The sequence below is a fragment of the Mycteria americana genome, chromosome 14, assembly GCF_035582795.1.
Source record: "Mycteria americana isolate JAX WOST 10 ecotype Jacksonville Zoo and Gardens chromosome 14, USCA_MyAme_1.0, whole genome shotgun sequence".
Classification (NCBI taxonomy): domain Eukaryota; kingdom Metazoa; phylum Chordata; class Aves; order Ciconiiformes; family Ciconiidae; genus Mycteria; species Mycteria americana.
Window position 1 is genome coordinate 820,317 of NC_134378.1, and position 22,050 is coordinate 842,366.

General features: G+C 50.0%; 1 protein-coding gene across 2 annotated transcripts in view; it reads left to right on the top strand.

Moving 5' to 3' along the window:
• Nucleotides 1-1,033: 1,033 nt before the first annotated feature.
• LOC142416888 (rho GTPase-activating protein 39-like) overlaps nt 1,034-22,050 on the top strand; it is a 57,950-nt gene continuing 36,933 nt past the window's right edge. The window contains exon 1 of one of the 2 annotated variants that reach the window (XM_075516988.1): nt 1,034-1,193. In XM_075516988.1, coding sequence (XP_075373103.1) covers nt 1,183-1,193 — 11 coding nt within the window. In that variant the 5' untranslated portion in view covers nt 1,034-1,182. Of the gene's footprint in view, nt 1,194-1,685; nt 1,811-22,050 lie in introns of those variants that run through there. The other variant, XM_075516989.1, reaches the window with a different exon arrangement.

The window sequence follows — 22,050 nt, forward strand, 5'->3', positions numbered from 1 at the left end:
GGCTCTACCTTTTCCTGAGGCCTCTGAGTTGCTGTTTGTACACTGATGGTTGATCCGTGCATGCGCGGGGGACACCCCTGGTCTTCCTGCACAGCCTTGACCAGACTACTATGTGCTCAGGACACGGACGAACATAGAAAGTCCCCAAAATCTGCCCAGACAAAATTGCCAGGGCAAAAAAAGAGGACACATCTGGGCAAACACAGATGTGTGGCAGCCTTACAGCAGGGGCTGACCCAAGGCTCGTCATCCCACTGTGTGACCTGGCAGGGACAGCCCAGCATCCAGCACAGACGAAGACATTTTCCTCTCTCGATGCTCCAGGCTGGTTCAAGTCCCACTTGCCCAAGTCCCCGCTTTCCATCCCCGCTCTTGGAGGATGTCAGGAATAACAGAGGGCAGAGCAGAGCCGTTAAAGCACCGGGCGCTGCGGGGGGCAGCTGCCTGTTTGGACAGGGCGCAGCGGGAGGCAGCGTCGGGGACACCCATCACGGGGACAAACGAGTTACCGGGGCAGCTCTGACCCAGGAGCAAGCACAGGCTACGTCTGGGACCTGCACCAACCACAGTCCCCAGGTGGCCTTGTGCCCCTAAAGCAGGGGGGCAGGTGTGTGACCCGCCTGCGCTCCCGGGAGCCCCACACCAGCCGTGGCGGAAGGTACGGCTCCTGCCGCTAACCACGACTTTCCTCACAAACCTGGTCACGACAGCTGACCGTCGCCATTGACCCGTAGCTCAAATAATGCTGCAGCTTCTCCAAAACTGGGGGCCCAGCTCCGCTTTTTCCCTCCTCGTTTCCACCCCTCGGGCCGGGCAGGGGCAGGGGCAGGGGCAGGGCCGCGGCCGTGCAGGGGCTCCGCGTTGCCCGGGGATCAGCGGGCTCGGGAGGGCCCCGGAGCGACCGCAGCCGCCGCCAGGGGTTGCCCTCGGCCCGCCAGCCCCGCCGCTGCCGCCGGCCCCGGGCGCCGCTGCCCGCCCCGCCCCGCCCCGCCCCGCCCCTCCCGGCCCGGCCCGGCCCGGCGCGGCGCGGCGCGGCGCGGCGGCCCCCAGCAGAGGGACCCGGGGAGGGGCCGGGGGTCCCGGCGGCCGGGCCGGGCCGCGCCGCCCCCCGGGCGGGGCCGGGATCGGGTTTCACATCCTGCCCCGCTCGCGGGCAGAGCGGGCGGCGCGGCTGAGCGGGCCATGGCGGAGAGGTGAGTGCGGCCGCCGCGCACCTGTTGAGGCGGGCGGGAGGCGCCGTCGCCCCCTCGGGGCCTGCGCGGGGAGCGAGCCGGGGCCGGGAGGCATCCCCGGCCCGGGGGGGGCGGGCGAGCCGCGGGCCCCGGCGGGCAGGTGGGGGGCGGCCGGAGCCGGGCCCTGTGGCGGCGGCAGGGCCGGGCCGAGCCGGGCGGCCAACTTGTGTGAGGAGCCGCTCTGCCGCAGCCGCTCCCCGGGCCGCCTCCCTCCCGCCTGTGGTGGCCTGTCTGCGGGGGGAAGCTCCCGCACCCGCTCGGGTCCACCACATCGGCTCCCTGCAAGACTCGGCTCCCGCCGGGGCACGCCGGCCGTTGCCAGGACCGGGCTGTTCGCAGCCTCCGAGCGAGGCGGGCGGTCCCGAGTTTCACTGGTCTGAGCTGGCCTGACCCTGATCCAGAGTTCCCGGTCCTGCCTGGGCCTTGAGGGTCCGGCAGAGCGGCACCTGGCGGGGTCGCCCTCCCCGGAGACTGCAGCCGGGCTCTGCCGGGTGCCCTCGCACCGCTGAAGACGAGCAGTTAATCAGAAGCACCCGCTGATTTTGTACCCGTTTCAGACCAGGCTCGCAGGCTCCCGGGTGGGTTGCATGTGTAGGTTGCTCTCTGTTGCCTTAAAAAACGAACACAATTACAAAATGACAATGTTTTCCTGGTCAAGCGCAGGAGTGGCTGTTGCACTTGGTTTGCTGGAGAGGGGTGGCCAGGAGAGGGTTCACTCCTCACCTGGAAGCAGGTAGGGAGCCGGCATCACCTGTTGGCAGTGAAAATGGAGGGCCAGGTGGCCAGGCCAGTTTCCCAGGCTGCATCCTGCTTCCAACAAACACGGGTGGATTTTATGGCTCCTCTGAGTAACCCCATTCAGGGAGAATTCTTCCTGGTCGCTCTGTGTGTTGGGTCGTTGGCCAGAAGTGGTTGAATTAAGTTTGGCTCTGCTGGGAGGAAGGTACAGAGCCTGGCAGAAGCACTGTCCTCCCTGTGGCTGATGCCAGTTGCTGTTGCCCTGTTTTGCCAGCATTTTTTTCGTCCTAGATTAAAAGCTCGGAACGATTTAACATTCCTGCGAGCGCAGCTCTCCCCAGGGGCACCAGATTTCAGCTGGCTTCTCACATTCTCTTTGTCTGGGGGAGAGGAGGGAGGGCTGTGCTGGCATTTTGCCCGGTACCTCGGTGACGGTGCAAAGTGTTTGGAATAATTTCTTTTCTCTTGTGTTTTAAGTTGTTTTGTTTCTTTTTATTCTGTCTCTTCTGCGTCTTCTCCAGCAGAACACGGTTTGAGTTAGTCCATAAGAAGGAGCATCTTGGGAAGGGATAGCAAGTCCTCTTGAGAGTGGATGTAGAATACCAGAATTCATCCAGAGCAAAATGATTAGCACAGCAGCACGCTCTCGGTCCGCCAGCAGCAGCAACTCATAGCGGCTGCTTCTGCCTCCCTACTTGTGACAGCCAAGGGCACTTGATGCTCAGGGATCGAGGTTGCAGATTATTCACGTCAGGGGATAAACTGGAAAACCTGACAAAGCCATGTAGATTTGGGGCTATCGTTCTGCCAACCAGTGCAGAGGAGTACAGGGCTTCTTGCGCTGGATTTCAGCACAATTTTTCCAGTGTATCCCCGCTGACTGTCTCTTTGGTGCTTTTTGAGTTCGGTGTTTGCTGGGTTGATGAGACGGCTCTTTCCTAGCAGTTGGATGGAGTGATGCTGAGATCACGGATCACAGCGGATTATAGGAATGCAGATTTTGAAGCCAGGTTTTTGGTCAGATAGTTCACATGCCTTCTGTATTCACAACAGGTTTGCTTAGCTGAAACAGATCTCTTGGCCTTAGCTGGGAGCACGTAAGCTACAGGGAGATCTAAGTATACTGGCCTGGTGCGTTTTGTAACCAAGAGAATTTTATGGTCATCCTTGTGATGCAAAAGGCTGCTTTCAGCCTTACTGTTACTGGATGCGCAGCTGAAAACCTCATGAGAGACTTGCACGTTTAATGTGCCAATTCTGCCACGCAGAATCTGGGCTGCTTTAGGGGCACAAAAGGCAAATGCCTCCCATTCAACTGATTTACTTGATCTCTAGAAAAGTGTAATGTGCTGTGGTGCAAAGGTGAAAGGAGGAGAGACTTGAGACTCCTGTAAGCGAACTGCCTAATGGGTAAGAAAATCTTGCAGATTTCAATGTATTTGTGTCTGAGCTTTGAGGCATTTTTTTAATCAATCCTGCCATTCTTAATAGAATCTTCAATGGAATTGCTTCTGTAATTAAAAATAATGAAGCATAAACTGTCGTAGGATTCTGGCTTTTTGGCCCATGAGGGTCTTTTGTGTTTTTTTCCTCCTGGCAGTGCAGTTTAATAAATATTCATGAACCATTTCTTTGAAGTCACAAAAGGATGTGTCATACCTATATTTCTTGATAGGTAAATGCATTAGTAAGAATACTACTTGGTTGCCATTTTACCTATGGAGAAGAAAGCTTTTCAGTTCGGACTTGCTGTTTTAGCAGCGTGTTTTTGGCTGTTTGAATTAAACAGCCTCGGGACATGAGCGGAGGGAGATCTTCTAGCCTGTGCCAGAAGTACTGGGGATTGCTGAAGTCCCCTTAACTGGGTAGGTAGAAGGACTGGGGATGGTACTGAGTGCGCTTGTTCAGTGGGAAACCTGCTGGTCTGGCTGGCCATTTTAATTTGATTAATACAAAATATAAAGGATTCACATGCTTTATGTACTGATTACAATGAAGACTCTTACTCAAGATACTGAGATTCAGTAACAGTATTATGAGTTTGTTACATATAGTTAATTCAGATTATTTCAGGCTTTAATTTGTCTTTGCCTGAATACTAGTTTCTGTATTTTTTCAGAAGCTGTAATTTAGGGACAAGTGAAAACTTCCACATTTCATGAGCCTGCCCTGGAGCTGCTGACGGACTCCTTGTGCCTGAACTCCACCATGGCTTTGCAGCAAAGGGATCTTCTGGTTTTGGCAGGGCATCTGAACCTCCCACTGTTATTTAGCACAGAGCCCCCCCCCCCAATCCTCTGAGCTGGGTCCATGTGCCCTGTTCTGGTTTACCCTCTTCTAATTGGCTTAAATAAGGCCCTGAATAAACATCCTCTCTGTAGCTACCTGTGACCGCAGAACAAGATTCTGTTCCCAGCAGGTTGTCCCGCTCTCATCTGCTGGATGAGCCTATTCCTGGATGAGCATTGTGGTAACTGACTTGACAGTAAATGAGCTGTGGTAGTGAAGGTCTCTGTTTGCTCTCTGACATCAGTGGAGATAAGTGCAGGTGGGAGAGGTTATTGGCAGCCCAACCTCTGCCATGCACTCCTGGTGTCATCCCTGCTCCTCTGAACCTGCTGCTGGAGCTATCAGTGAGCATGCCAGGGCAGTTTCCTTGGGATGAAATGGTTTAGGGGTGAAAGACCGACTGGCTTTAAGTGAAACCAGGAGTGTGTTTTTGCTCCAGTAGCTCTGCTGGCAGAGGCAGAAGAGGGCTGATAAGCTGTGGATGACAAGGTAGTCATCTTGTCCACCATCACTGCTGTATCCTTTCTAAGCTGCTCCCATCAGCAGGCCCAGCTTGGCCTGGAGTGAGCTCCTGAGGTGGAGTTGTGCCTTCAGTTACAGTGTTTGACTCTATGCAGATAAAGCTTGGTCCTTGGGAAACGTCTTCAAACACACCAGAGTCTTCTGATGGAAACTAATCAGAAGTTCAAAGGAAAGAAGCAGCATTTCCTTCCTCCCTGTGGTCTCCTTTCCCAGTGTGTCCATTCCTGTTGTACTACCCAAATGGCTTTCTTAGTGGATGATGCAATTAGGAGGAGATGCTTGCAAGCTTTCAGCAAATAAATACGTCAGAATTTGAAATGCTCCATTTAGGCTCCATGAATCCTTCCCAGGTGGAGTGCAATTATTTGTGCCTTGTTGTGACATGTATAAGCTCATGTTTCTTTAAAAAGCCCTCTGGGCAGATTTGAATAGTGCAGTGCCTCTTATTTGTAATAAAAATAAATTCCAGAGCAGACACTGGGATTGACTTTTATCTGGATTCGTAGAGGTTTCTGAGCTCTGCTGTCATTACACATTCGATGTTAATTCCTGCCTTTGTCAAGGTGCGCAGAAAGGCAGTTCCCTCATAGGAAAGACTGCTTTAATGATCAAGCAATTTATTGTGCTTTTTAGTAGCTCAGTCATGAGTGTCCACTGAAGCAAGCTGTCTGATTGTTTTTATACTCTTCATGGGGAAGAGTAGTCTTCTGCTTTGGGCAATTTCTTAAAGCAGTCAGTTTTTGGAGTGGCAGGAAAGTATTAACTAAAGCAGCAGACGTGAGGTCCATCAGGCTCATACATCTGGAACGAGACACTGTAGTTCAAGAGAAAATTTTTTTTGCGCTTGGTCTTTGTCTCGTGGGAGAATGGAAAAAATACCATTATTTGGGATATATTCTCTCATCCTAATTGCTGTTCAAAGTGTTTGAGGTTACTGATGTAGGGAATAACAGTGGTTTATATTTCCAGTTGAATATTGACCAGTGAATTCCAGTGTAGCTGGTGTCAACCATCCTCCAGCTACTCTCCCAAGCTTTTTTCTTTGTGTGTTGTTAGCTGCTATTTTTTGGTTATGCAGTGCACAGAGCCAAAAGAGGCTTGGGAAGCTTAAAATGAGGATGCTGAAGATCCAGATTGCTTGTTTGCAATGAAGCATGGGAGATGGAAAGGACTCTATGATCCCCAGGAGGAGCGTTGATATGGCTTGTGTAGCAGCTCCAGGAGTTGGGGTGCGTCTGGCCTCCCGCAGTTATGTGCTTCAGGTGAAAAGAAGGGATCCGAGTTGGACAACATCAACTTTAGAAAATTCTCCCTGAAAAAAGCAAGCTGAAAGACCAAGGCACTGAACATGCTGAGATTTTTTTTTTCAGGCTCTTTTGTCTTTTTGGACTTAAGGTCTTGTATGAAATTCCCCTGATGGCTTTATGCTGCAGAGTGTTGGGGAAATTCTGAAATAGAGAGATCTGAATAAAATTATTCATTGGCATCTTTGTCAGCCACCAGAGGCGAATAGAAGGCTGGTTCTACATAGAGGATGTATTTTCTTACCCCTCTTGTATTCTGCTTGTGCCCAGCTCCCTGAGCCAAGCTCTCACTGTACTTTGCCTTCCTCGGTGGAAACTGCTCTCACGTGGGATGAAATGAAGATGACAGCAAGCATCCCATGCTCCCTGGGCTTGCTGCGTGTTCCTGTTTCGGCCTGGAGCAGAGCAGTGCTGGGCCCCTCTAACCCGACCTTTTTCTTAGCCACAGGGTTTATGATCTACCAAAAACAAACAAGTCAAGTGTGGGGGGAAAAAAAAACCCCAAACCTGTGCTGGGCTCATTTGTTTGTGTAACTTGGCAGATGTGGGACACTGCCATAAGGCACTTTGCTTTGGCAGATGGGGCTGTTTCCTACCTGGGCAAACAAGGTTGCTGCTTTCTGGCTGGAAACCTTTTACAGAGGCAGAAAAGACTCAGTGTAGTGGGATTTTTGTGTCATCTTGGACATCATGAACCAGTGGCCCAGGGCCAGGTGCACTGTAGCAGGGATATTTTCTTTGTTCTGTAGATCTGGTTTTTTGTTTGGTTTTGCTTGTGTTTATTTTTTTTTTCCCCAGAAGAACGACAGAGGCTTACTGTCTTCATCACCAAGTGATGGAGTGATACCAAGTGATACCAAGAAAAGCCCAGCACAGTGCTGCCCAATGAGTTGGGACCGAGCTCAGCAAATCCCCTTTAACCACATGGAGTTCAGCTGTCTTGGTTTTGGTTTTTTTTGACTCTGAGGCAGTGCAGTGTCTTGCGCGTGGCTTTTCGTGTGTTGCAGTAGCCAGGACTCAGTTTAGGAGAAGGATGAATTGATGTAAAATATTTTCAGTAACAAAGTGAAATCAGAGGAAGTTCTCATAGGAGACTTTATAGCTGAAAAATTAAATACAGACCCAAGGGATGCAATGGGTCAGCAGTGCTGCATAGTGTTGCCTGGAAAGATGCCCCTCCAGAGGCTGTGGCCAGACCAGGTGGTGGATGTTGGCTGCAGTTTTCGGTGCCTCTGTGCTGGCTGCCGGGCCCTTGGGGTGGCTGGCTCGGTTTTATTGTTGGGACCCCGACCTGCTCCAGCCAGCTGGTCCTGGCCACCCCAGCTGCTCCAGCGCCTGGTCCTCACCGCCCTGCTAATCTGCTTGCGCTCTCGTGCTCGCCCACACAGCCTTATCTACCCTGGGCTTGTCCCCCGTGTGCTTTTGGTGCTGTGTGGGAAATGGCAAGTGCAGGGTTGTTTCCAGACATGGGGTAAGCTGCGGGTGGTCACACACTGTAATCCAGGCTCTGAGTCTCCCTTGTATGCGTTTAAACAGTAACTCAAGGTCCAGCTGTTAGTTTCAACATGTTCCGTTTGTTGTAAAACTGTAAATGCCATATTTGGTCCTCTTCTGGTCCAGCAACTGTTTCCTCCTCATGTATATTGTAGTTCTTTGATAGTCCTTTGATAGCTACAAATATCCAGCTGTGTATCAGCCACACTGTCTAGCTCTTCTTTGCTCCCTAGCTACAGTAATTAGGTTTGGGATTTTTTTTTATTAGGCCTTCCAAGCATTGCTCTAAGCTATGGTGAGAAGAGAAGCTCCAAGTGTTTTAGGAATTCTTGGTGATAAATCAACATCAAATGAAGCAAAGAGAGATGGCAAAAGGTCTATGAGTTGAGGCGCAGAGCCTGGAGTGCGACTGACATAAGAAGTGCTTAATGTATGCCTAAGGACAAATGAGAAGCACGTTGTAATATGGAGGTACATTTTCTTAGCAATTTATATCATTGTAATACAATAGATAGTCTGGCTGGGATACAGCTGAGTTGTGTTTAGTCGGTACAGTAAAATGAGTGTGAAGCAAGTAGCGTTGGGTCTTGGAGGGCAGCTTTGTGCTTGGGTCGGTGCTTTGTGCTTGGGTCGGTGCTTTGTGCTTGGGTCGGTGCTTTGTGCTTGGGCTCCTGCCTGCAGTCCTGCATTAGAGCACAAATAAGAGTTGCACTTTTGGCTTGGAAACTCCTTAGAAAGCTTGCCCCTGAAATAAGCTACTTCAATTTTTGTGAAATTAGTTCTAAAATCACTGAAAATGAGGGTGAAAAGCAAGTGCCTGGTCCTTTCTGTGCTGCGGGTTTAGAAGCTGCTGAGGAAATGCCTGGTGAGTGGGTGGCAGTCTGACAGCTCAGCCTAAATTCACTAAAGCTGTAGTTTGAAATTAGTCTAAAACTTGGGTTTGAGGTTCTGGAGATGGAAGGCTTTTCCAAAGCAGAAGTCTGTTTTGGGGTGGCAATAAGCTTAAAAGATAAGAAAGACAGTGACGATCTTCTGGACGTAAAGCTGTGCACTGCCACCCTCATTTCATCTGGCCCTGGGTCCTGTCACCAGAATGGTTGAGTTCACTAAAGCAAGAGAAAACTGTCTGGTTTTTAGTTAGCAAACTGTGAATTAGCTCCATGCGGGATTTGAGGAGCTCCAGTGTCCTTGTGTGATGAGTGCTGGGGATGCACCATGGAGAAAGAGCGTGGGAGAGGGGATGTGGAGGGGACCCCCTCCTTCCAGCAGTAGCAAGTCATTGGATCTGCTCTGCTTTCAGTGTACCATGACATTATCATCCAGTTCCCTCTCCCATGGTCTGTCAGGCCAGCTTTGGACTCCATGCTGCAGGCGTGACTTTGAGTACGTTGTTGAGACTTTGGCCTTGAATGCCAAAACCATGCTGCAAGAGAGGGAGGCTGGCAGAGAGCCGCTGCGGGGCAGAGCTCCCTTTGGTGGGGGGACACTTGTTCAGGTTGCTCTTGTTGAAACAGGAAGGGCTGGATGAGTCTGGCAAAGGGGGAGATGTCAGTGATTTCAGCCTCTCTGGCTCCCCATAACTCTTTCCCAGCAAGGCGGCCTCTCAGGGTGCAATGGCAGAGTCCCTCATTGGCCACGCAGTGCTGCCTCTAACAGCTGAGCACTTGTGTGCTTAAACTTTATTTGGTCTTGGAGGGATGAAATCACTCGCTTTTGTCTCCATTTGGATAAGGAAAGCTTTTGCTGAGCTGCGAGAGCTGTCTGTGCATGGGGAAGGAGAAGTGTTTTGGTAACCCATCGTGTTTGGTGCAAGGTGTGCTTGCTGTGGGGCTAGAGGGAAACTTCATCTTGGGCTACTTTCTCTGTCCTCCCCGTTGTCTCTGGAGCATGAAGCAAAGACTGCAGGTGGAAACGGGTGGACAGCATGGTGATTCCCAAATAGCTTAGTGAAACAGCCCAGAGTTCAGCTTGAAATGTAAAAACGGGTGACTTCCAGTAGCTGATGAGCTTGTTCCTGCCTGGCCTGGATGGCTTGGGTGGTGAGCTGTGGTTGGGGCATGTTGATTTTGGGCTGCATCCTGCACCGGAGGCTCTTTGGAGAAGAGCACAGTTTCCTATTTGAGAATGTCTCCTGATGTCACGTACATCTTGTACTCTGGGCACTGAAATAAAATAGCCCCTGCAGCTGGCCGTGGCGGCTCCGTTACCATGGTCCTCGCAGTGCGTGCGGCACCTGCCCAAAGCGGAGTTCGGCCCCCAGGAACGGCACACTGTGGGCCCTTGGCGTGGGCAGGGGAGGGCATGCGTTTAATTCCTGTTACCTGGCTCAAACTTCTACCATTTGCAGCAGTAGCCGTTTCTTCAAGTGAATGTGTGGGGATGGTCAGAGAACAGACAAATTTCTCATGGGGCTGCTTGCGGTGCTGCTTTCTTGCCCTCCATGTCCCAGCTGGACCTGGGTTAAACCTGGATTTTCCGTGGACTGCAGAGAGGATTTGGGGGGCTTTATGTGAATTAACACTGTTCCCCTGAAATTACCATTTTGGGACTGTTACCTGCGGTAGGAACTTGTGCTGCTTTGCCTATAGAGCTATAGCTGTAAAACCTCCTAATGGCACGGCTCTTTCCCCTGGGAAAGGCAAATGACATCTGTGAGCATAAACAGCTTTAATGGCGAGTTGTGTCTGTACTAGAGCTTGGACTGCTCTGTTGGTCCTCGTTGAAGTGTGGCCTTTCATTAGGACAGGCAGTACGTGGGCCCGTGGACAAAGAGCAACGTCAGTGCAGCTGGCTGTGAAAATTGGGTGCTGCTGGGGTTCAGCCAGCCCCTTTCTGGGGTGCAGCCCTGTCGTGGCAGAGTTTTCTGTGCTGCTCAAGATGCAAAAGAGTATCAGGCTTTGTTTCTTTCAACCTCACACCTGCTAAGCTGTGACAGAAGATGTCAAGAAGAGTAAGGAACAGCTGGGAGATGCAAACCCTCATTTTTCTTGTGCTTCAGGCAAAAATTGATTGGTGAATTTTTTATTTTTTAAATTAAAACCTGTTGCTGACGAAACCTTTTTTGCAGTTTGTTAGCAATTGGGCCCTGCCTCTTGTCTCTGGCAGGACCTTGGCAGGAGCTGTGCAGGCCTTGACCTTGACTGCATCTCTGTGTGCTCAGCAGTGCTGAAAACAAGGGAGAAGGTCCAGGCTGTGGCTGCTCCCTGGAAGGGAGACGCTGCCAAAGGGTGCTGCTCTCCTGGGATCTTGGCTGCCCTTTGAGGTCCTGTATTCCCCCAGGAAGGAGGAACCTTGACCCCTCTGCCTCTCATCTGGTGGGTGTCTCAGGAGGTGCTTTGGTCACGTAATGTGTTTCCAGCTGGAAACACGTCAGTTTGGGCGTCTGGAAAAATATTCAGTTACCTGTGAAAACTCAGTACGTATGTGCCCAGGAAGAGTTATGATAACTCTGAGCCTGTGTTTATGATGGGCTCTTTATGACTGGCAGCATTAATAAAATTAATGAGACTTATGTCTGCCCTGCCGTAGAGCTGGCGCCTACTCCTGAGTCTGCTAAAAAGGGGCTGTCTGTTGTTGCAGTCATGTAAGAGCCCTGATATTTGTCTGCCTTGTATGGCTCTGTCCCTCTGCTAAAGAGTAGCTGATAGGACCAGAGGTGGTATGGAAGTTATTTGGTGATGACATTGGCAGCTCAGAAGGAATGGATACCTCCACCAAGAAAAGATCAAAGTCTTTTTTTTTTCTTTTTTTTTTTTTTCTTTTAAAGAAAGAAAGCAAAAGGAAATGTCCAGGGGGAAGAAGGCCGGTGGAGTTAGAAGGATGTTGGTCAAAAAGGGGAAGATGTATCCATACAAGAAGACCAAAAAAAGTATATATTTCAGCAGATTACATGTAAAATCAAAATAAGGCAGGCCAGAATAAGACTTTTGAAGAGTGAATTTGCCAGATATGATTAATTTTCAAATGCATCAGAAACCTTTTGGAGACAGGCAGCAGAAGAGATCAAGGTGTGAGAGGCACAGAAGATAAAGCCATCACAGAAAAATCTAAACCATTTTTTGGCTGTCTGGACTCCTGTGGAGGAGCTTTGTAGCTTTGCAAACTACAAGCTTGCTACAAAAGAGCTGTCTGAGAAGTTGTCTCGCATTGAATGTCAGTAGAAACAGCTTTAGAGCAAACAGAGGAACTGATAAGAAACTGTAAAGAACAGATAGTGTTTACTCAAGAGTGCTGTAGGATCTTAAATCTGAAATTGCTGAGATACTTTTGTGTGTGTCCTGTTGCTTAAGTGCCCTTGGTATCGCAGAAATTGATGGTGGCAAATGTGATGGCATTTTTTAAAAGAGGGGGATCTTGAGGAAATCGGGGAGGTACACATCAGGTGGCTCAATATCTGTGCCAGGCACACTGCTAGGGAAGGGCTGTAGAAAGGATCCTGGGGACCACAGACAGGTGGGTCTGACCTCTGTGTCTGGGCCTCTGCAATGAAGAAAAAGATCACTGAAGGCATGGCCAAGCACGGCTTCTTGGGAAAGAGTTAACCGGGCTAATGTAAAGGCAAGCCCTGCCTCACAGACCTGCTGGAGCTTGGTGAGCATGTGGGTAGCAGGACCAATAGACTTCATATATCTGGGTTTTCAAACAGCCTTTGACAATATTCTCCACCAAAGGCTTTTAAGAAACTAAGTCACCATGGGCATGGAGGAAAGGTCTCGTTATGGACCGAGAGCTGGTGAAAGCATAGGATGCAAAGGGTAGTGTTCAATGGTAGCTTTTCAGCATGGGTAAGAGTCAGCAGTGAGGCCCCAGAGACTGGTGCTGGTTTTCATCCTATGGGTGACCTCAGGCAGTGAAATCCCCAGGTTTGCAGAGGATCCTCAATTTCTTCAGGTGGTTGGATACCTCACTGAAGGTGAGGAAATCCAGAAGGACCTCACAGAACTGAGCAAGTGGACAAATATGTGGCAGATGAACTTCAGTGTAGGAAAATGTGGGGTACCCGTAGGGGAAAATTACCTATACTGGGCCTGTATGATGCTGAACCTGGAACTGGTGGTTACAGCTCAGGAAGGAGCTCAGAGTCATCATCGGCAGTTCTCTGAAATCATCAGCTCAGTGTGCAATGTTAGCCAAAAAAGCCAGTAAATTCTGGGCTCCATCAGCAAGGGAGATAATAACAAAGCAGAGGGCATAATTTTGACCCTCTGTAACACCTTGGTGCCTATCTTGGGGGCTGCATGCAGTTCTAGTTTTCTGCATCTTGGGAAGGACAGTGGTGTTGGAGAGGCCGCAGAGAAGACAATTAAAATGCCTGAGGGATGGAGCAGCTTCCTTATGAGGAGAGAGAAAAAAATTGTGACTCCTTGGTTTGGAACAGAAGTCTGGAGTAGCTTATGATCAAGGTATACAAAATCACGAAGGCACTGATTAAGTTGAATTTATCTACCAAGTCTTGTGGCACTAGAACCAGGGTCACTTGCTGAAACTATAGGAGATTGGTTTAAAGCAGGTAGAAGGAAGTACTTTTATTTTACACAATGTGTGATGAACTTCTGAATTCATTGTCCTGGGGGGGGTTGTGGATGCAAAAGGCATCAGCAGGTTCAAAAAGCATTTGGGTGAACTTACAGCAGCCAGTCTGAAACAGATACTAGGAAAAACAGCCAGGATGTGCCTTTAGCATCCATAATACAAGTGTGGATTCTGGGGGAATAAGGAAGAAGATGGAGAGAGGGTAGACCATGCTCACGTGCTCTGCCTAACAAACCTCTCCTGTTGTCCTGGCTGTAGACGGGAGGGAGGGGCAGTTGGTTTCACCCAAGATGTGTATCTTACGTTCCTGAAAGTTTCCGGAAACCAACATTAAGTAGGAACGTAGATAGATATGATCGATAGATATGTTGAGGAAGAGCCAGCATGGCTTTTGTAGACCAAAATTGAGCCACGTGACTCCATTGGTACTTGGAAGGTGTTTGCGAGCACATGGCAGGGGTGATCCAGTGGAGTGGTCTAGTGGACCTCTCTGAAAGGTTTTAGCACACAGTATCCAAGAAAAGCCCATCATGGGATGCAGGGGTGAATAAATGGTTAAAAGATAGGCTACAAAGATGAGGAGTAGACTGTCAGACTTCACAGTGGAGGGAAGTCCCTTGGGGAGCCAGGCTGGGATCTCTGCTGCTCACAGCATTTGTACGTGACCTAGAAAAAGGGATGAAAGCGATGGCTGGGGAAGAGCATGCCGCAGCCCACGTGTGCAGTGAGGGGCTCTGAGCAAATGAGGGAAGAAATCCTGAGCACTGAAATTCAGGAATGAGGTTGGGGGTAAGAGGTGTTTCTGCAAAAGTATCGGCTGGTGTTTGGCAGCGCTGCAGGAAGGGGAGAGGAGGTTGTGAACAGCAAAGAGGGGAGCAGAGGACAGAATGAAAAGTCACGACACCACTGTGGTCTGCTGTCACGTTGAATATTAAGTGAGTGTCAGGTCATTCCATCTCAGAAAAGTCCTTGCTTCTAACTGCTGGAAGTAGAGTAAGTGCCTCTGTGGTGTTTTGCTCTTATTTTTTTTATCAGTGGCAAATACTATGTACTGGAGGCAGATGAGGACTGTCTAGGTGGACATCAAATATAAAGGGGAGTTGAATGTGGTCCAGATCTTTGCCCTAATCCATCAGCTATGCTGTAAGAGAAGGACAGAGAGAGCACTGCCTGCTTTGATGTCTTTCTGGATTTGCCCCTTTTTTGCTGCCTTCCTTGCCACTGCTGAAAGTGAAAAGCTCAGTTTTGGACTGAACACAAACTAATAAATGCTTGGGGTTTTGGTGAGAGAAAACAAAAGGAACTTGTTTTGGGCACCAAATCAAAAAGTAAATTGTTCTCACACCACTGTTTGCTGTTACCATGTATAGCAATTACTGCCATGGCAACAGATATTTTCAAGATCCAGCCAAGACTGTCCAGGGCTGCAACATAACTTCTGATACTTGCTCATTGTGGAGCTATTAATAACTGTGTTTTCCCCCCCTCATAGCCAGGAAGTTTCTTCTTCCTCATGTACCAAGTGCGAGGGATAAGCTCATTTTAAATCAATTGTGGGGAGAAGTGACACTGGGGATTTCCTGGATTTTTTTTTTTTTGTTCTGGAGATCCTGTCTAGTGCTGCCAGCTCTGCAGCCACCTCCTGAGCTGAGCTATGCTGTCTCTCTTGTGCTATTTATAAGAAAGTCCAGTCTGAATTTTTTTTATTCCTTTTTTGTTTTGTTTCCCTTAAACCAGGACAAACAGATGACACATTTACTCTTCCAGCTATGCACAGAAGCTTAAGTGTTTATTTCAGGCTGACTTGGTCAAGGGGAGAACATGCTGCCAATTAAGCATGATCTGGGCCAGGCTCTGGTCTGCACAATTTCTTTCCTTATCTCCCAGTCATTTAAGCAAGATAAACCCTGTGTATTCAAATTTGCGGTTCAACTGTTCTTGGCAGTAGTTGAATGTTTAAAACCCCCAAGTGCACATCCACCTTTTACCAGCTGCATTAGCACGCCTACGTGAATCTCCTTTGAGTTGGAAGTGTGTCAGAAATACCTTTGCCAGGTCTTTTGGCACCTGATTGAGGAGCTGTGGAAAAGGTGGGACTTGGGCTTTTGCCAGCAGTTCCTCTTGAGCCTGAGCATCTGTGATGCACTGTGATGGGTGAGGACCAGGGTCATGAGTCTGTCTCCAGCACTGCTTTGGTTGTACACAGGTCACAACTGTGCAGTCATACAGTTTCATCCCTCCAGAGGAACGAGTTGTTTTGCCAGGCCAATCTCCTCTCCCCCAGGGAGTTTGCTTTTCTTCTGCAGAAGTGTAGCTATTAACTGTAGAAGCCTCCCTGCCCCCTTTCCTTGCCAACTTGAGAGTTAAAAGGAAGACACTCTATGAGCACTCTGGTTTTCCTTATTTTCCAGTGCTCTCAACTCTTGCAGCTGCTTCTGCTGTCACTGTCTTTGACATCACCCTTCCCCAGATCTCCCCGACCTGATGAATTGACAGCCTACCATCATAACTGAGAGAAAAAGATTTAGTGAGAACACAGAATCTTTTATCCTACCAACCTCCCTGGAGAAGCTCAAGAAATGAGCATATGCCCTGCAAAAAGGTTCATCCAAGGCAAGAAATAATTCAGTCACGTCTGCAGGGAGCGACTGCATCCTTCTTTTGTTGCTGCTCTCCCTGTTTCTCAGGAGGGTCGTTGAACACGGTACCACTGGAGGTGCTGCCGAGGGCTGCAGCTCCCTGGGGAGGCAGCACACGCAATGTGGGAGTTCAGCCCAGTGAGCCTGGCTGGAACGGTACCAGCTCGCACAGCCCGGCTCGTTTTTCTCCTGGATGTCTCCAAGAAACAACTGAGACCCTTTTCGAGAGCCTTTGGAGACTGACACAGTTATTCACCAATAACTGGCTTCTTGCTGATTACAAACCTCTCAGGAGGTTTAATCCCACCTTTGTTTCTATGACATGGTGAGAGCAAAGGCAGATTTTGGGCTTTAACTAATTGCACTTTGTTCCAACATGCGAGATTGCAGAGATGTTCAGTTTTAAAAAGGCTGTGACTGCGTTTTAAGGCAAAGTTGAGCGACTCAGTCTTTGTTTCTCATTAAATCAAGCCAGATCTTGTTAATGACAAAGCACCAGAACTATACATAACTAGTATTTTTATTTGGAGTTTGAAGGTGTTACTATAGTCACTGCTAATCTTACAGATGCAAGTGTGAAGCACACAAAGCAGAAGTTGAAATACAGCTCACGGGATGTGACTCCTACCCACACCGTAACGTTTTGGAGACAATCGGGAAAGGAATGTCAGGTCGGGGCAACACTTTAACACGCCTTTCCTTTGGGAGGAAGCTTTTTTTCATGGTTTATTACATCAGAATTTAAAACAATGGAAAATATCAAACATGGGCTGTGTTTTTCATCCAAAACTGCTAATGCACTCATTGATAGGTGAGCTTTTCAGAGATCGAGGTGTGCGTGAAGCAGGGAGCCGTGCACTGCTCCGTGGGGCAAGCGTGCGGGAGGGGACTGATGCTGTGCAGTCCAGTTCGTTGGCTTCGCAGCATCCTTACTCTGTCATGTCCAATGTGCTTTTCGTTCAGTCATTCCTGTAGGCAAAACAAATGTAAGAAATTAACTTCTCATGGAAAAGAGGTTTTTTTGCTTATTGTTTTATGAAAGGTTTATGAACTCTGTGGCTGAGGTTTTTGGCTATTTATTTACTGCTTCTCTTCCCTTGCTGGAGGAAATTAGGGTGCTTTGGGCTGGGGAAAATGACAGCTCTGAAGCAGCTCCTCTGCACGGAGTCCCATTGGGATGAGTTTCCTGATGGCAGCTCGGGGCGCAGGGAAGAGTTATTCATTTGCAGACTCTGTGTTTCCTATTGCCTTTGACTCGCTGCCAAATTCCTCCGCCATCCCGGCAGTGTAGCGGTTAACTTGTCACGCTTAACAAGCTTGGACAGCTAATACTTTCAAGAGCTTCTCTGCATTTGTTCCTGCTTAGTTTTTTCAACAGAGACGGCAGAGACAGCTGCAGCCCGCGAGATTTGTGGAAGAATGAAACGGCCTAAAAAAGTTGGGATGAAACACTGTAATCTTTGTTTTATACTTTCAGCCACCAGTGTCTTGTGGGCTCTACTAGCTGAGAAATAACCCGGTCCCTTGCAAACCGTGTCTGTGTTGTGCATGAGGTTTCAAGGGGCTCTGTGTTTCAGCTAATAAATGACTGGCAGCCCTTTAAATGAAGAGAGACAGAGGGCCATTATTTTGCTAATGCCACGCTTTTAGGAATGTGGCCGCTTCAGATGCGTAGCTTTGCAGACTGGTGCTTGAAAGCCTTATGCTCTGCGATCTGGCTGTTTGTAGGGAGTCAACAGCTGGCACCCTCAGTGACACCGGGCTGTTTGCGTACGGCCTTGTACACCGGGCTGTTTGCGTACGGCCTTGCCTTGCAGGGGCTCCACCCTATAATTACAACCTTGGTCTGCTCCTGCCCCTCACCGCTGCCGGCTCCTGCACCTCCTTTAGAAAAGCTGAAGTGGTGGTGGGTTTTTTATGGTCTGGTGGAGTTATTTTAGACCTGAGGTGGGTGTCTCGAGGTCCTTTCAGTCCTTGTCCCTGCATGCTGTTGCTAAGGCGGCTGCTCGGTCCTGAGGTACCAGCTGATGGGTTTCCCTTTTCTGGTTTTGTAGGTTTCTTTTTCTGTTCCTGTCTTCACTCACCAATATAATTCGGAAACCTCTGTAAATGTTTTCTCCTTGTTGCTCAGTGTTCCCTTGTGGAGCAAACGAACATCTCTGCCTGGTGTAAATGAGCTTCTGGCGCTTGGCTGTTTGCTTTCCTCTGTCGTGGCTGCTGTCAGCTCTGTCTTCCCTTCAACGAAGATGGTACAAAAATTGTTCTTTTCCCCTCCTGTATGGGGAAACTATACTCCCTGTAGCACTGCAGCATGTTTGTGGCTGTGCAACACCTCACATGGTTTCACTAAGCCCAGGATGATCTATATGTGCACAGAAATGATGAAAATCAGTCTGCTGCAGAGTCATGTTCCTCATGCAGCATGAATGATGTGGGCTGCCACCAGGGTGGTGGAGCAGTTGCTGAGTTTATGTGGTGGGGCAGCTTTTCCAGAACAGCTTCTGGTTGTAAAGCCTCCTGTTCCCAGGCTGTTCTTTGGCATCGACCAGCCGAGGCAGCAGCTTCAGGGTCCCCGGCTGCAAGGGCTTTGTGGCAATGCTGGGAGGAATCCCTGAAATCGGTAGCAGTGATATAGGAGGCCGTGAAGAGTAAATCTCAGTCCTGAAGCAGCTGGGCAGCGAGCTAGATAAATCAGGACCTTTGTCAGTAATTCCTAGAATGACAGAGAGGGCAGCGGGTGCTGCTGTGTCCTTGAAATAGCAGGGATATCATCTGTGTGATGTTACTTGCTTTGGCATAGGGAGAGCACTTGGCGCGTGCTGCTTCTCCAGGGCTCTGGGCTTTTGCCCTTCATCCTTTTGGCAGGTGCATCTTCTCTGCCTCGTTCCTGCAGCCATATCAGCATGACGCTCTTGGCCCTAGGCGCAGCCTTGTCAGCATTGGGAAACGTTGCCCTGCTTAGGTCTGATTTACCTCTGTTAGGCGGGTAGTGGGAGGTGTGGGGGACTTAGAAGTCCATGGAAACAGAAACAAGGCATGTTCAGCTTTCTGGTCACTGACCAGGGTTTCAATCAGCAGGTAGCCCTGTGGTGCTGGGGCTCATCAGGAAGGCAGGAGACTCATGTACATGTTCCAGCTCCGTCCCTTCCTCTTGCCATGTGTTCATCCCCCTGATAAAAACCCCCTGGGAACAACCCAGGCCTAATTGTAGGGTTACATTCATGCTGGGAGGCTCTTAGGTGCTTTGAGTCTCATCTTGGGCAGATCCTGTATGACTCAGCGCAAGCACGTGCTCCCAGAGGTGGATAAAGCCCTGTTCTGCTCTGGCTGGAAGCGTCTGTCTTAGCTTGGTGTGACCAAAGAAGACATAAGGAGAAAGCAGATGTGTGACCTCAGGTACCTCGCTGTGGAGATTTGCACGCCTGAAAGGATCTGGCTGGTGCAGCTGGCAATGGCCTTGCGTGAGTACCTGCTGCCCCCTTCGGCGGGGCCGTGGATGGGGGGGATGGCCGCAATGATGCTCTTCAAGCCATGCTTATGGTGTACGTGCCTGTACAAATCCTCCCTGAAGCTGGGAACATTGCCTCTGGGGGTGATGGGAAGGCAGCAGGCTGCTGTCCTGGGGCTGAGCTCGGGATGCTTCGGTGGGGCAGCACCAGGGGATGGAGGGAGGGCAGGATATGTCCCAGCTGTGGTGGTCAGTTGTTGCTGAACTTGCAAGTTGTCCCGTAATGTCTTCACCTAAGCAGCTGTGAAGTATTTCCTCTCTAGGGTATTGCTAAAATTGAGGTTTTCCCATGTAAATGCTGTTTGTTTGGGACAAAGTCTGGTTACAAGCATGTTGAGGTGGGATACAGTCACCATCAGAGTGTGGCACTGCTGGTATCTCTCCAAGTCGCGGCAGCAATGGACCTGGCAATGTGTCCTGGGATTGATGCAGCCCGTGGCTGTGCAGGCAGTAGGACAGCACCGAGCTGCACCAGGCCTCGGCTCCCCTCCAGGTCACACCGTGCCCCCTGGGCAGGGATTGTTTGGCTGGCACCGAGCTTCCCCTGCAGCTGCTGCTCCTCCAGCAGCTGGGATTTGGATGGGGCTGTGGATCCATGCAGCACGTTTTGGAAGGAGAGAGAGGGGATGAAAACTGCCAGTACTTCCCCCCACCCCCTTCTTCTGAAACTCATTCTCAAATGCTCGGCCCTTAAAAGGAAAAAGGACTCTGCTGAAGCCTTCACTGAGCTTAGGAGGTGCCACTGCGTCTGGGGCAAAGCAGAGCTTTAGGGAGGCTGTTTAAGGATTGGGGGTTTGGGCTGTGCTCTGACATGCAAAACAAAAACTCCAGCCGTGGTGGCAGGAGGGACCCACTGGATGCCATGGTGGCAGCTCGAGGGCCAGACAGGTGGATCCTGTAGCCCAAGGAAACTGGCTTACTGCTCTGTTGTGGGCTGGGGCTCAAGCTCTACAAGGGATTTTGTTCCCCAGTTGTGTAAAACCCCTGGGTCAGCTGGGACAGATACGCAGGAGGGGCTGTCCAGCTGGATCCATGTCCCTGGCCAGCTTGGGGACCCTTACAAAGAGCGGAGGGAAGCGCCTGTGACCGTTTTGATGCTGAATGCTTTTTGACATCTTATGTCTTTCACCTTCTGCTCAGGCTGCAGTGGCCACAGCTGGTCTCTGGCCGTGATGCAGTCCGAGGTGCTCACCCTCACCAACAATTTGGGGACAGAGAGAAGTGAGAGGCCCTTGGTCTTCAAGGGAGCAGCAGGTCCTGTCCCTGAGCACAGCAGCCAGCCCTGCTCTGTGCCTCCAACAGAGATGCTGTGGCAAGAGCCTGTGCTTACCCTGGCTGTGCAGGCACAGGCAGAGCTATGCCTAGTCTGCATTGTCAAGATTTTTTTAAATGGGAGTGGATTTTACTTCTCCTTCTGCCCTCAGGTGCAATTTCCTTTAGTGTTGGTCTGTGCAGTCCCCTGGTGACAGCCCTTATCTCTGGTACCTGAACTCCTCCTGCTCTGTTAGTGCCCATCCAGCAGGTGCTTCATAAAAAGCATACCCTGTCCCGAAGCGATGAAAATGGGGATGTTTCCTGCCCCTTGCTCTTCCCTCTGTCACAGAACCCCATCCTGTGGAGGAGGGATGGAGGATGGGGTGGGGGTGAGCAGCACTTCAAGTCTCTGTGTCTTCCCCTCCCTCTGGGGCACTCTGTGTGACTCCATGGCTTGCCTGGGAGTGATTTCAGGGTCTGGATTGGTCTGAGCCTGGTGCTGCCGGTGGGGCTGTGCAAGTCCTGGTGGGTCATGCTCAGTGCAGAGTGGGTGATGGAGAGTGTGAAGGTTGGTGTGGTGGGAGTTTCTGTGCTGTCCTCCCTTCTCCCAGCTGAGATACAGTGCTCTGAGATGCCTGTGCATCCATCCCACCCAAGGTTCAGGTGCTGGTGTCAGGCTGTAGGATCTTACGCCTTTGGGGCTGTTTTGGGCTTTACTTTCAGTTGTTTATCGTTGTAGTGCAACTCAGCACGGTGTCTATCTTTCCCTGGGGAGCATTCCCCTCTGCCCCCCCAGTCCTCTTGTGGAGACCCCAGGAAATCTCAGCTGTGTCCTGAATGTCCTTGTTTCTTACTACTTTTTCTCCGAGACAGAATCTTGGAGGAATCTGCTGTTAATTTTGGTGCTGCCCTGACCCGCTCCCACGGGATGAACTGCCCCATTGCCATCAGTTCTGCTGTGCAGCCGGGGTGAATTGGGAGACTCACAGCAGCAAGGTGGGAGCCGGCAGTGCTGGCATGAGGGCTGGGGGAAAGTTTGGGAACAGCTGGGGAATGAGCAAGAACCAGCAGAGTCTGAGCAACCAGAAGGCCACCAAGTTTCTCATCTGATGTCTCTATCTTTGAAAATACCACTTAGCAGAAGGCTTGGGGCTTTGGTTGAGTTTTTTTGGTTTGTTTCATTTTTAATTAAAAATACCAAAGTAGTGAGACACTTTACGTGATAGGACCTCTTCCAGGCTCCCTCCTACCTCTAACCCACCCAAGTCACGGCGCTGTGCTCTGTTCTCTCTGTAATGTGTTGCTGGGCTGGGATCTGCTTTCAGAGGACTGCCCCTGTTCTGCTCTTGCTGGAGCTGAGCATACATGCTCAGGCTTTGAGCAATTGCAGCCATTTGTTCTATATTTTCACAGTCTGGTCTGTCTCCTGTGAAGCAGAGGTTGGTTTGTTTGCACGATGCTTATTTTCAGAAACAGGAGAGTTTTAGGAACAGGCTGACATTATGTTTATTTTAGTTGCTCTATAATTTTTGTTAGAA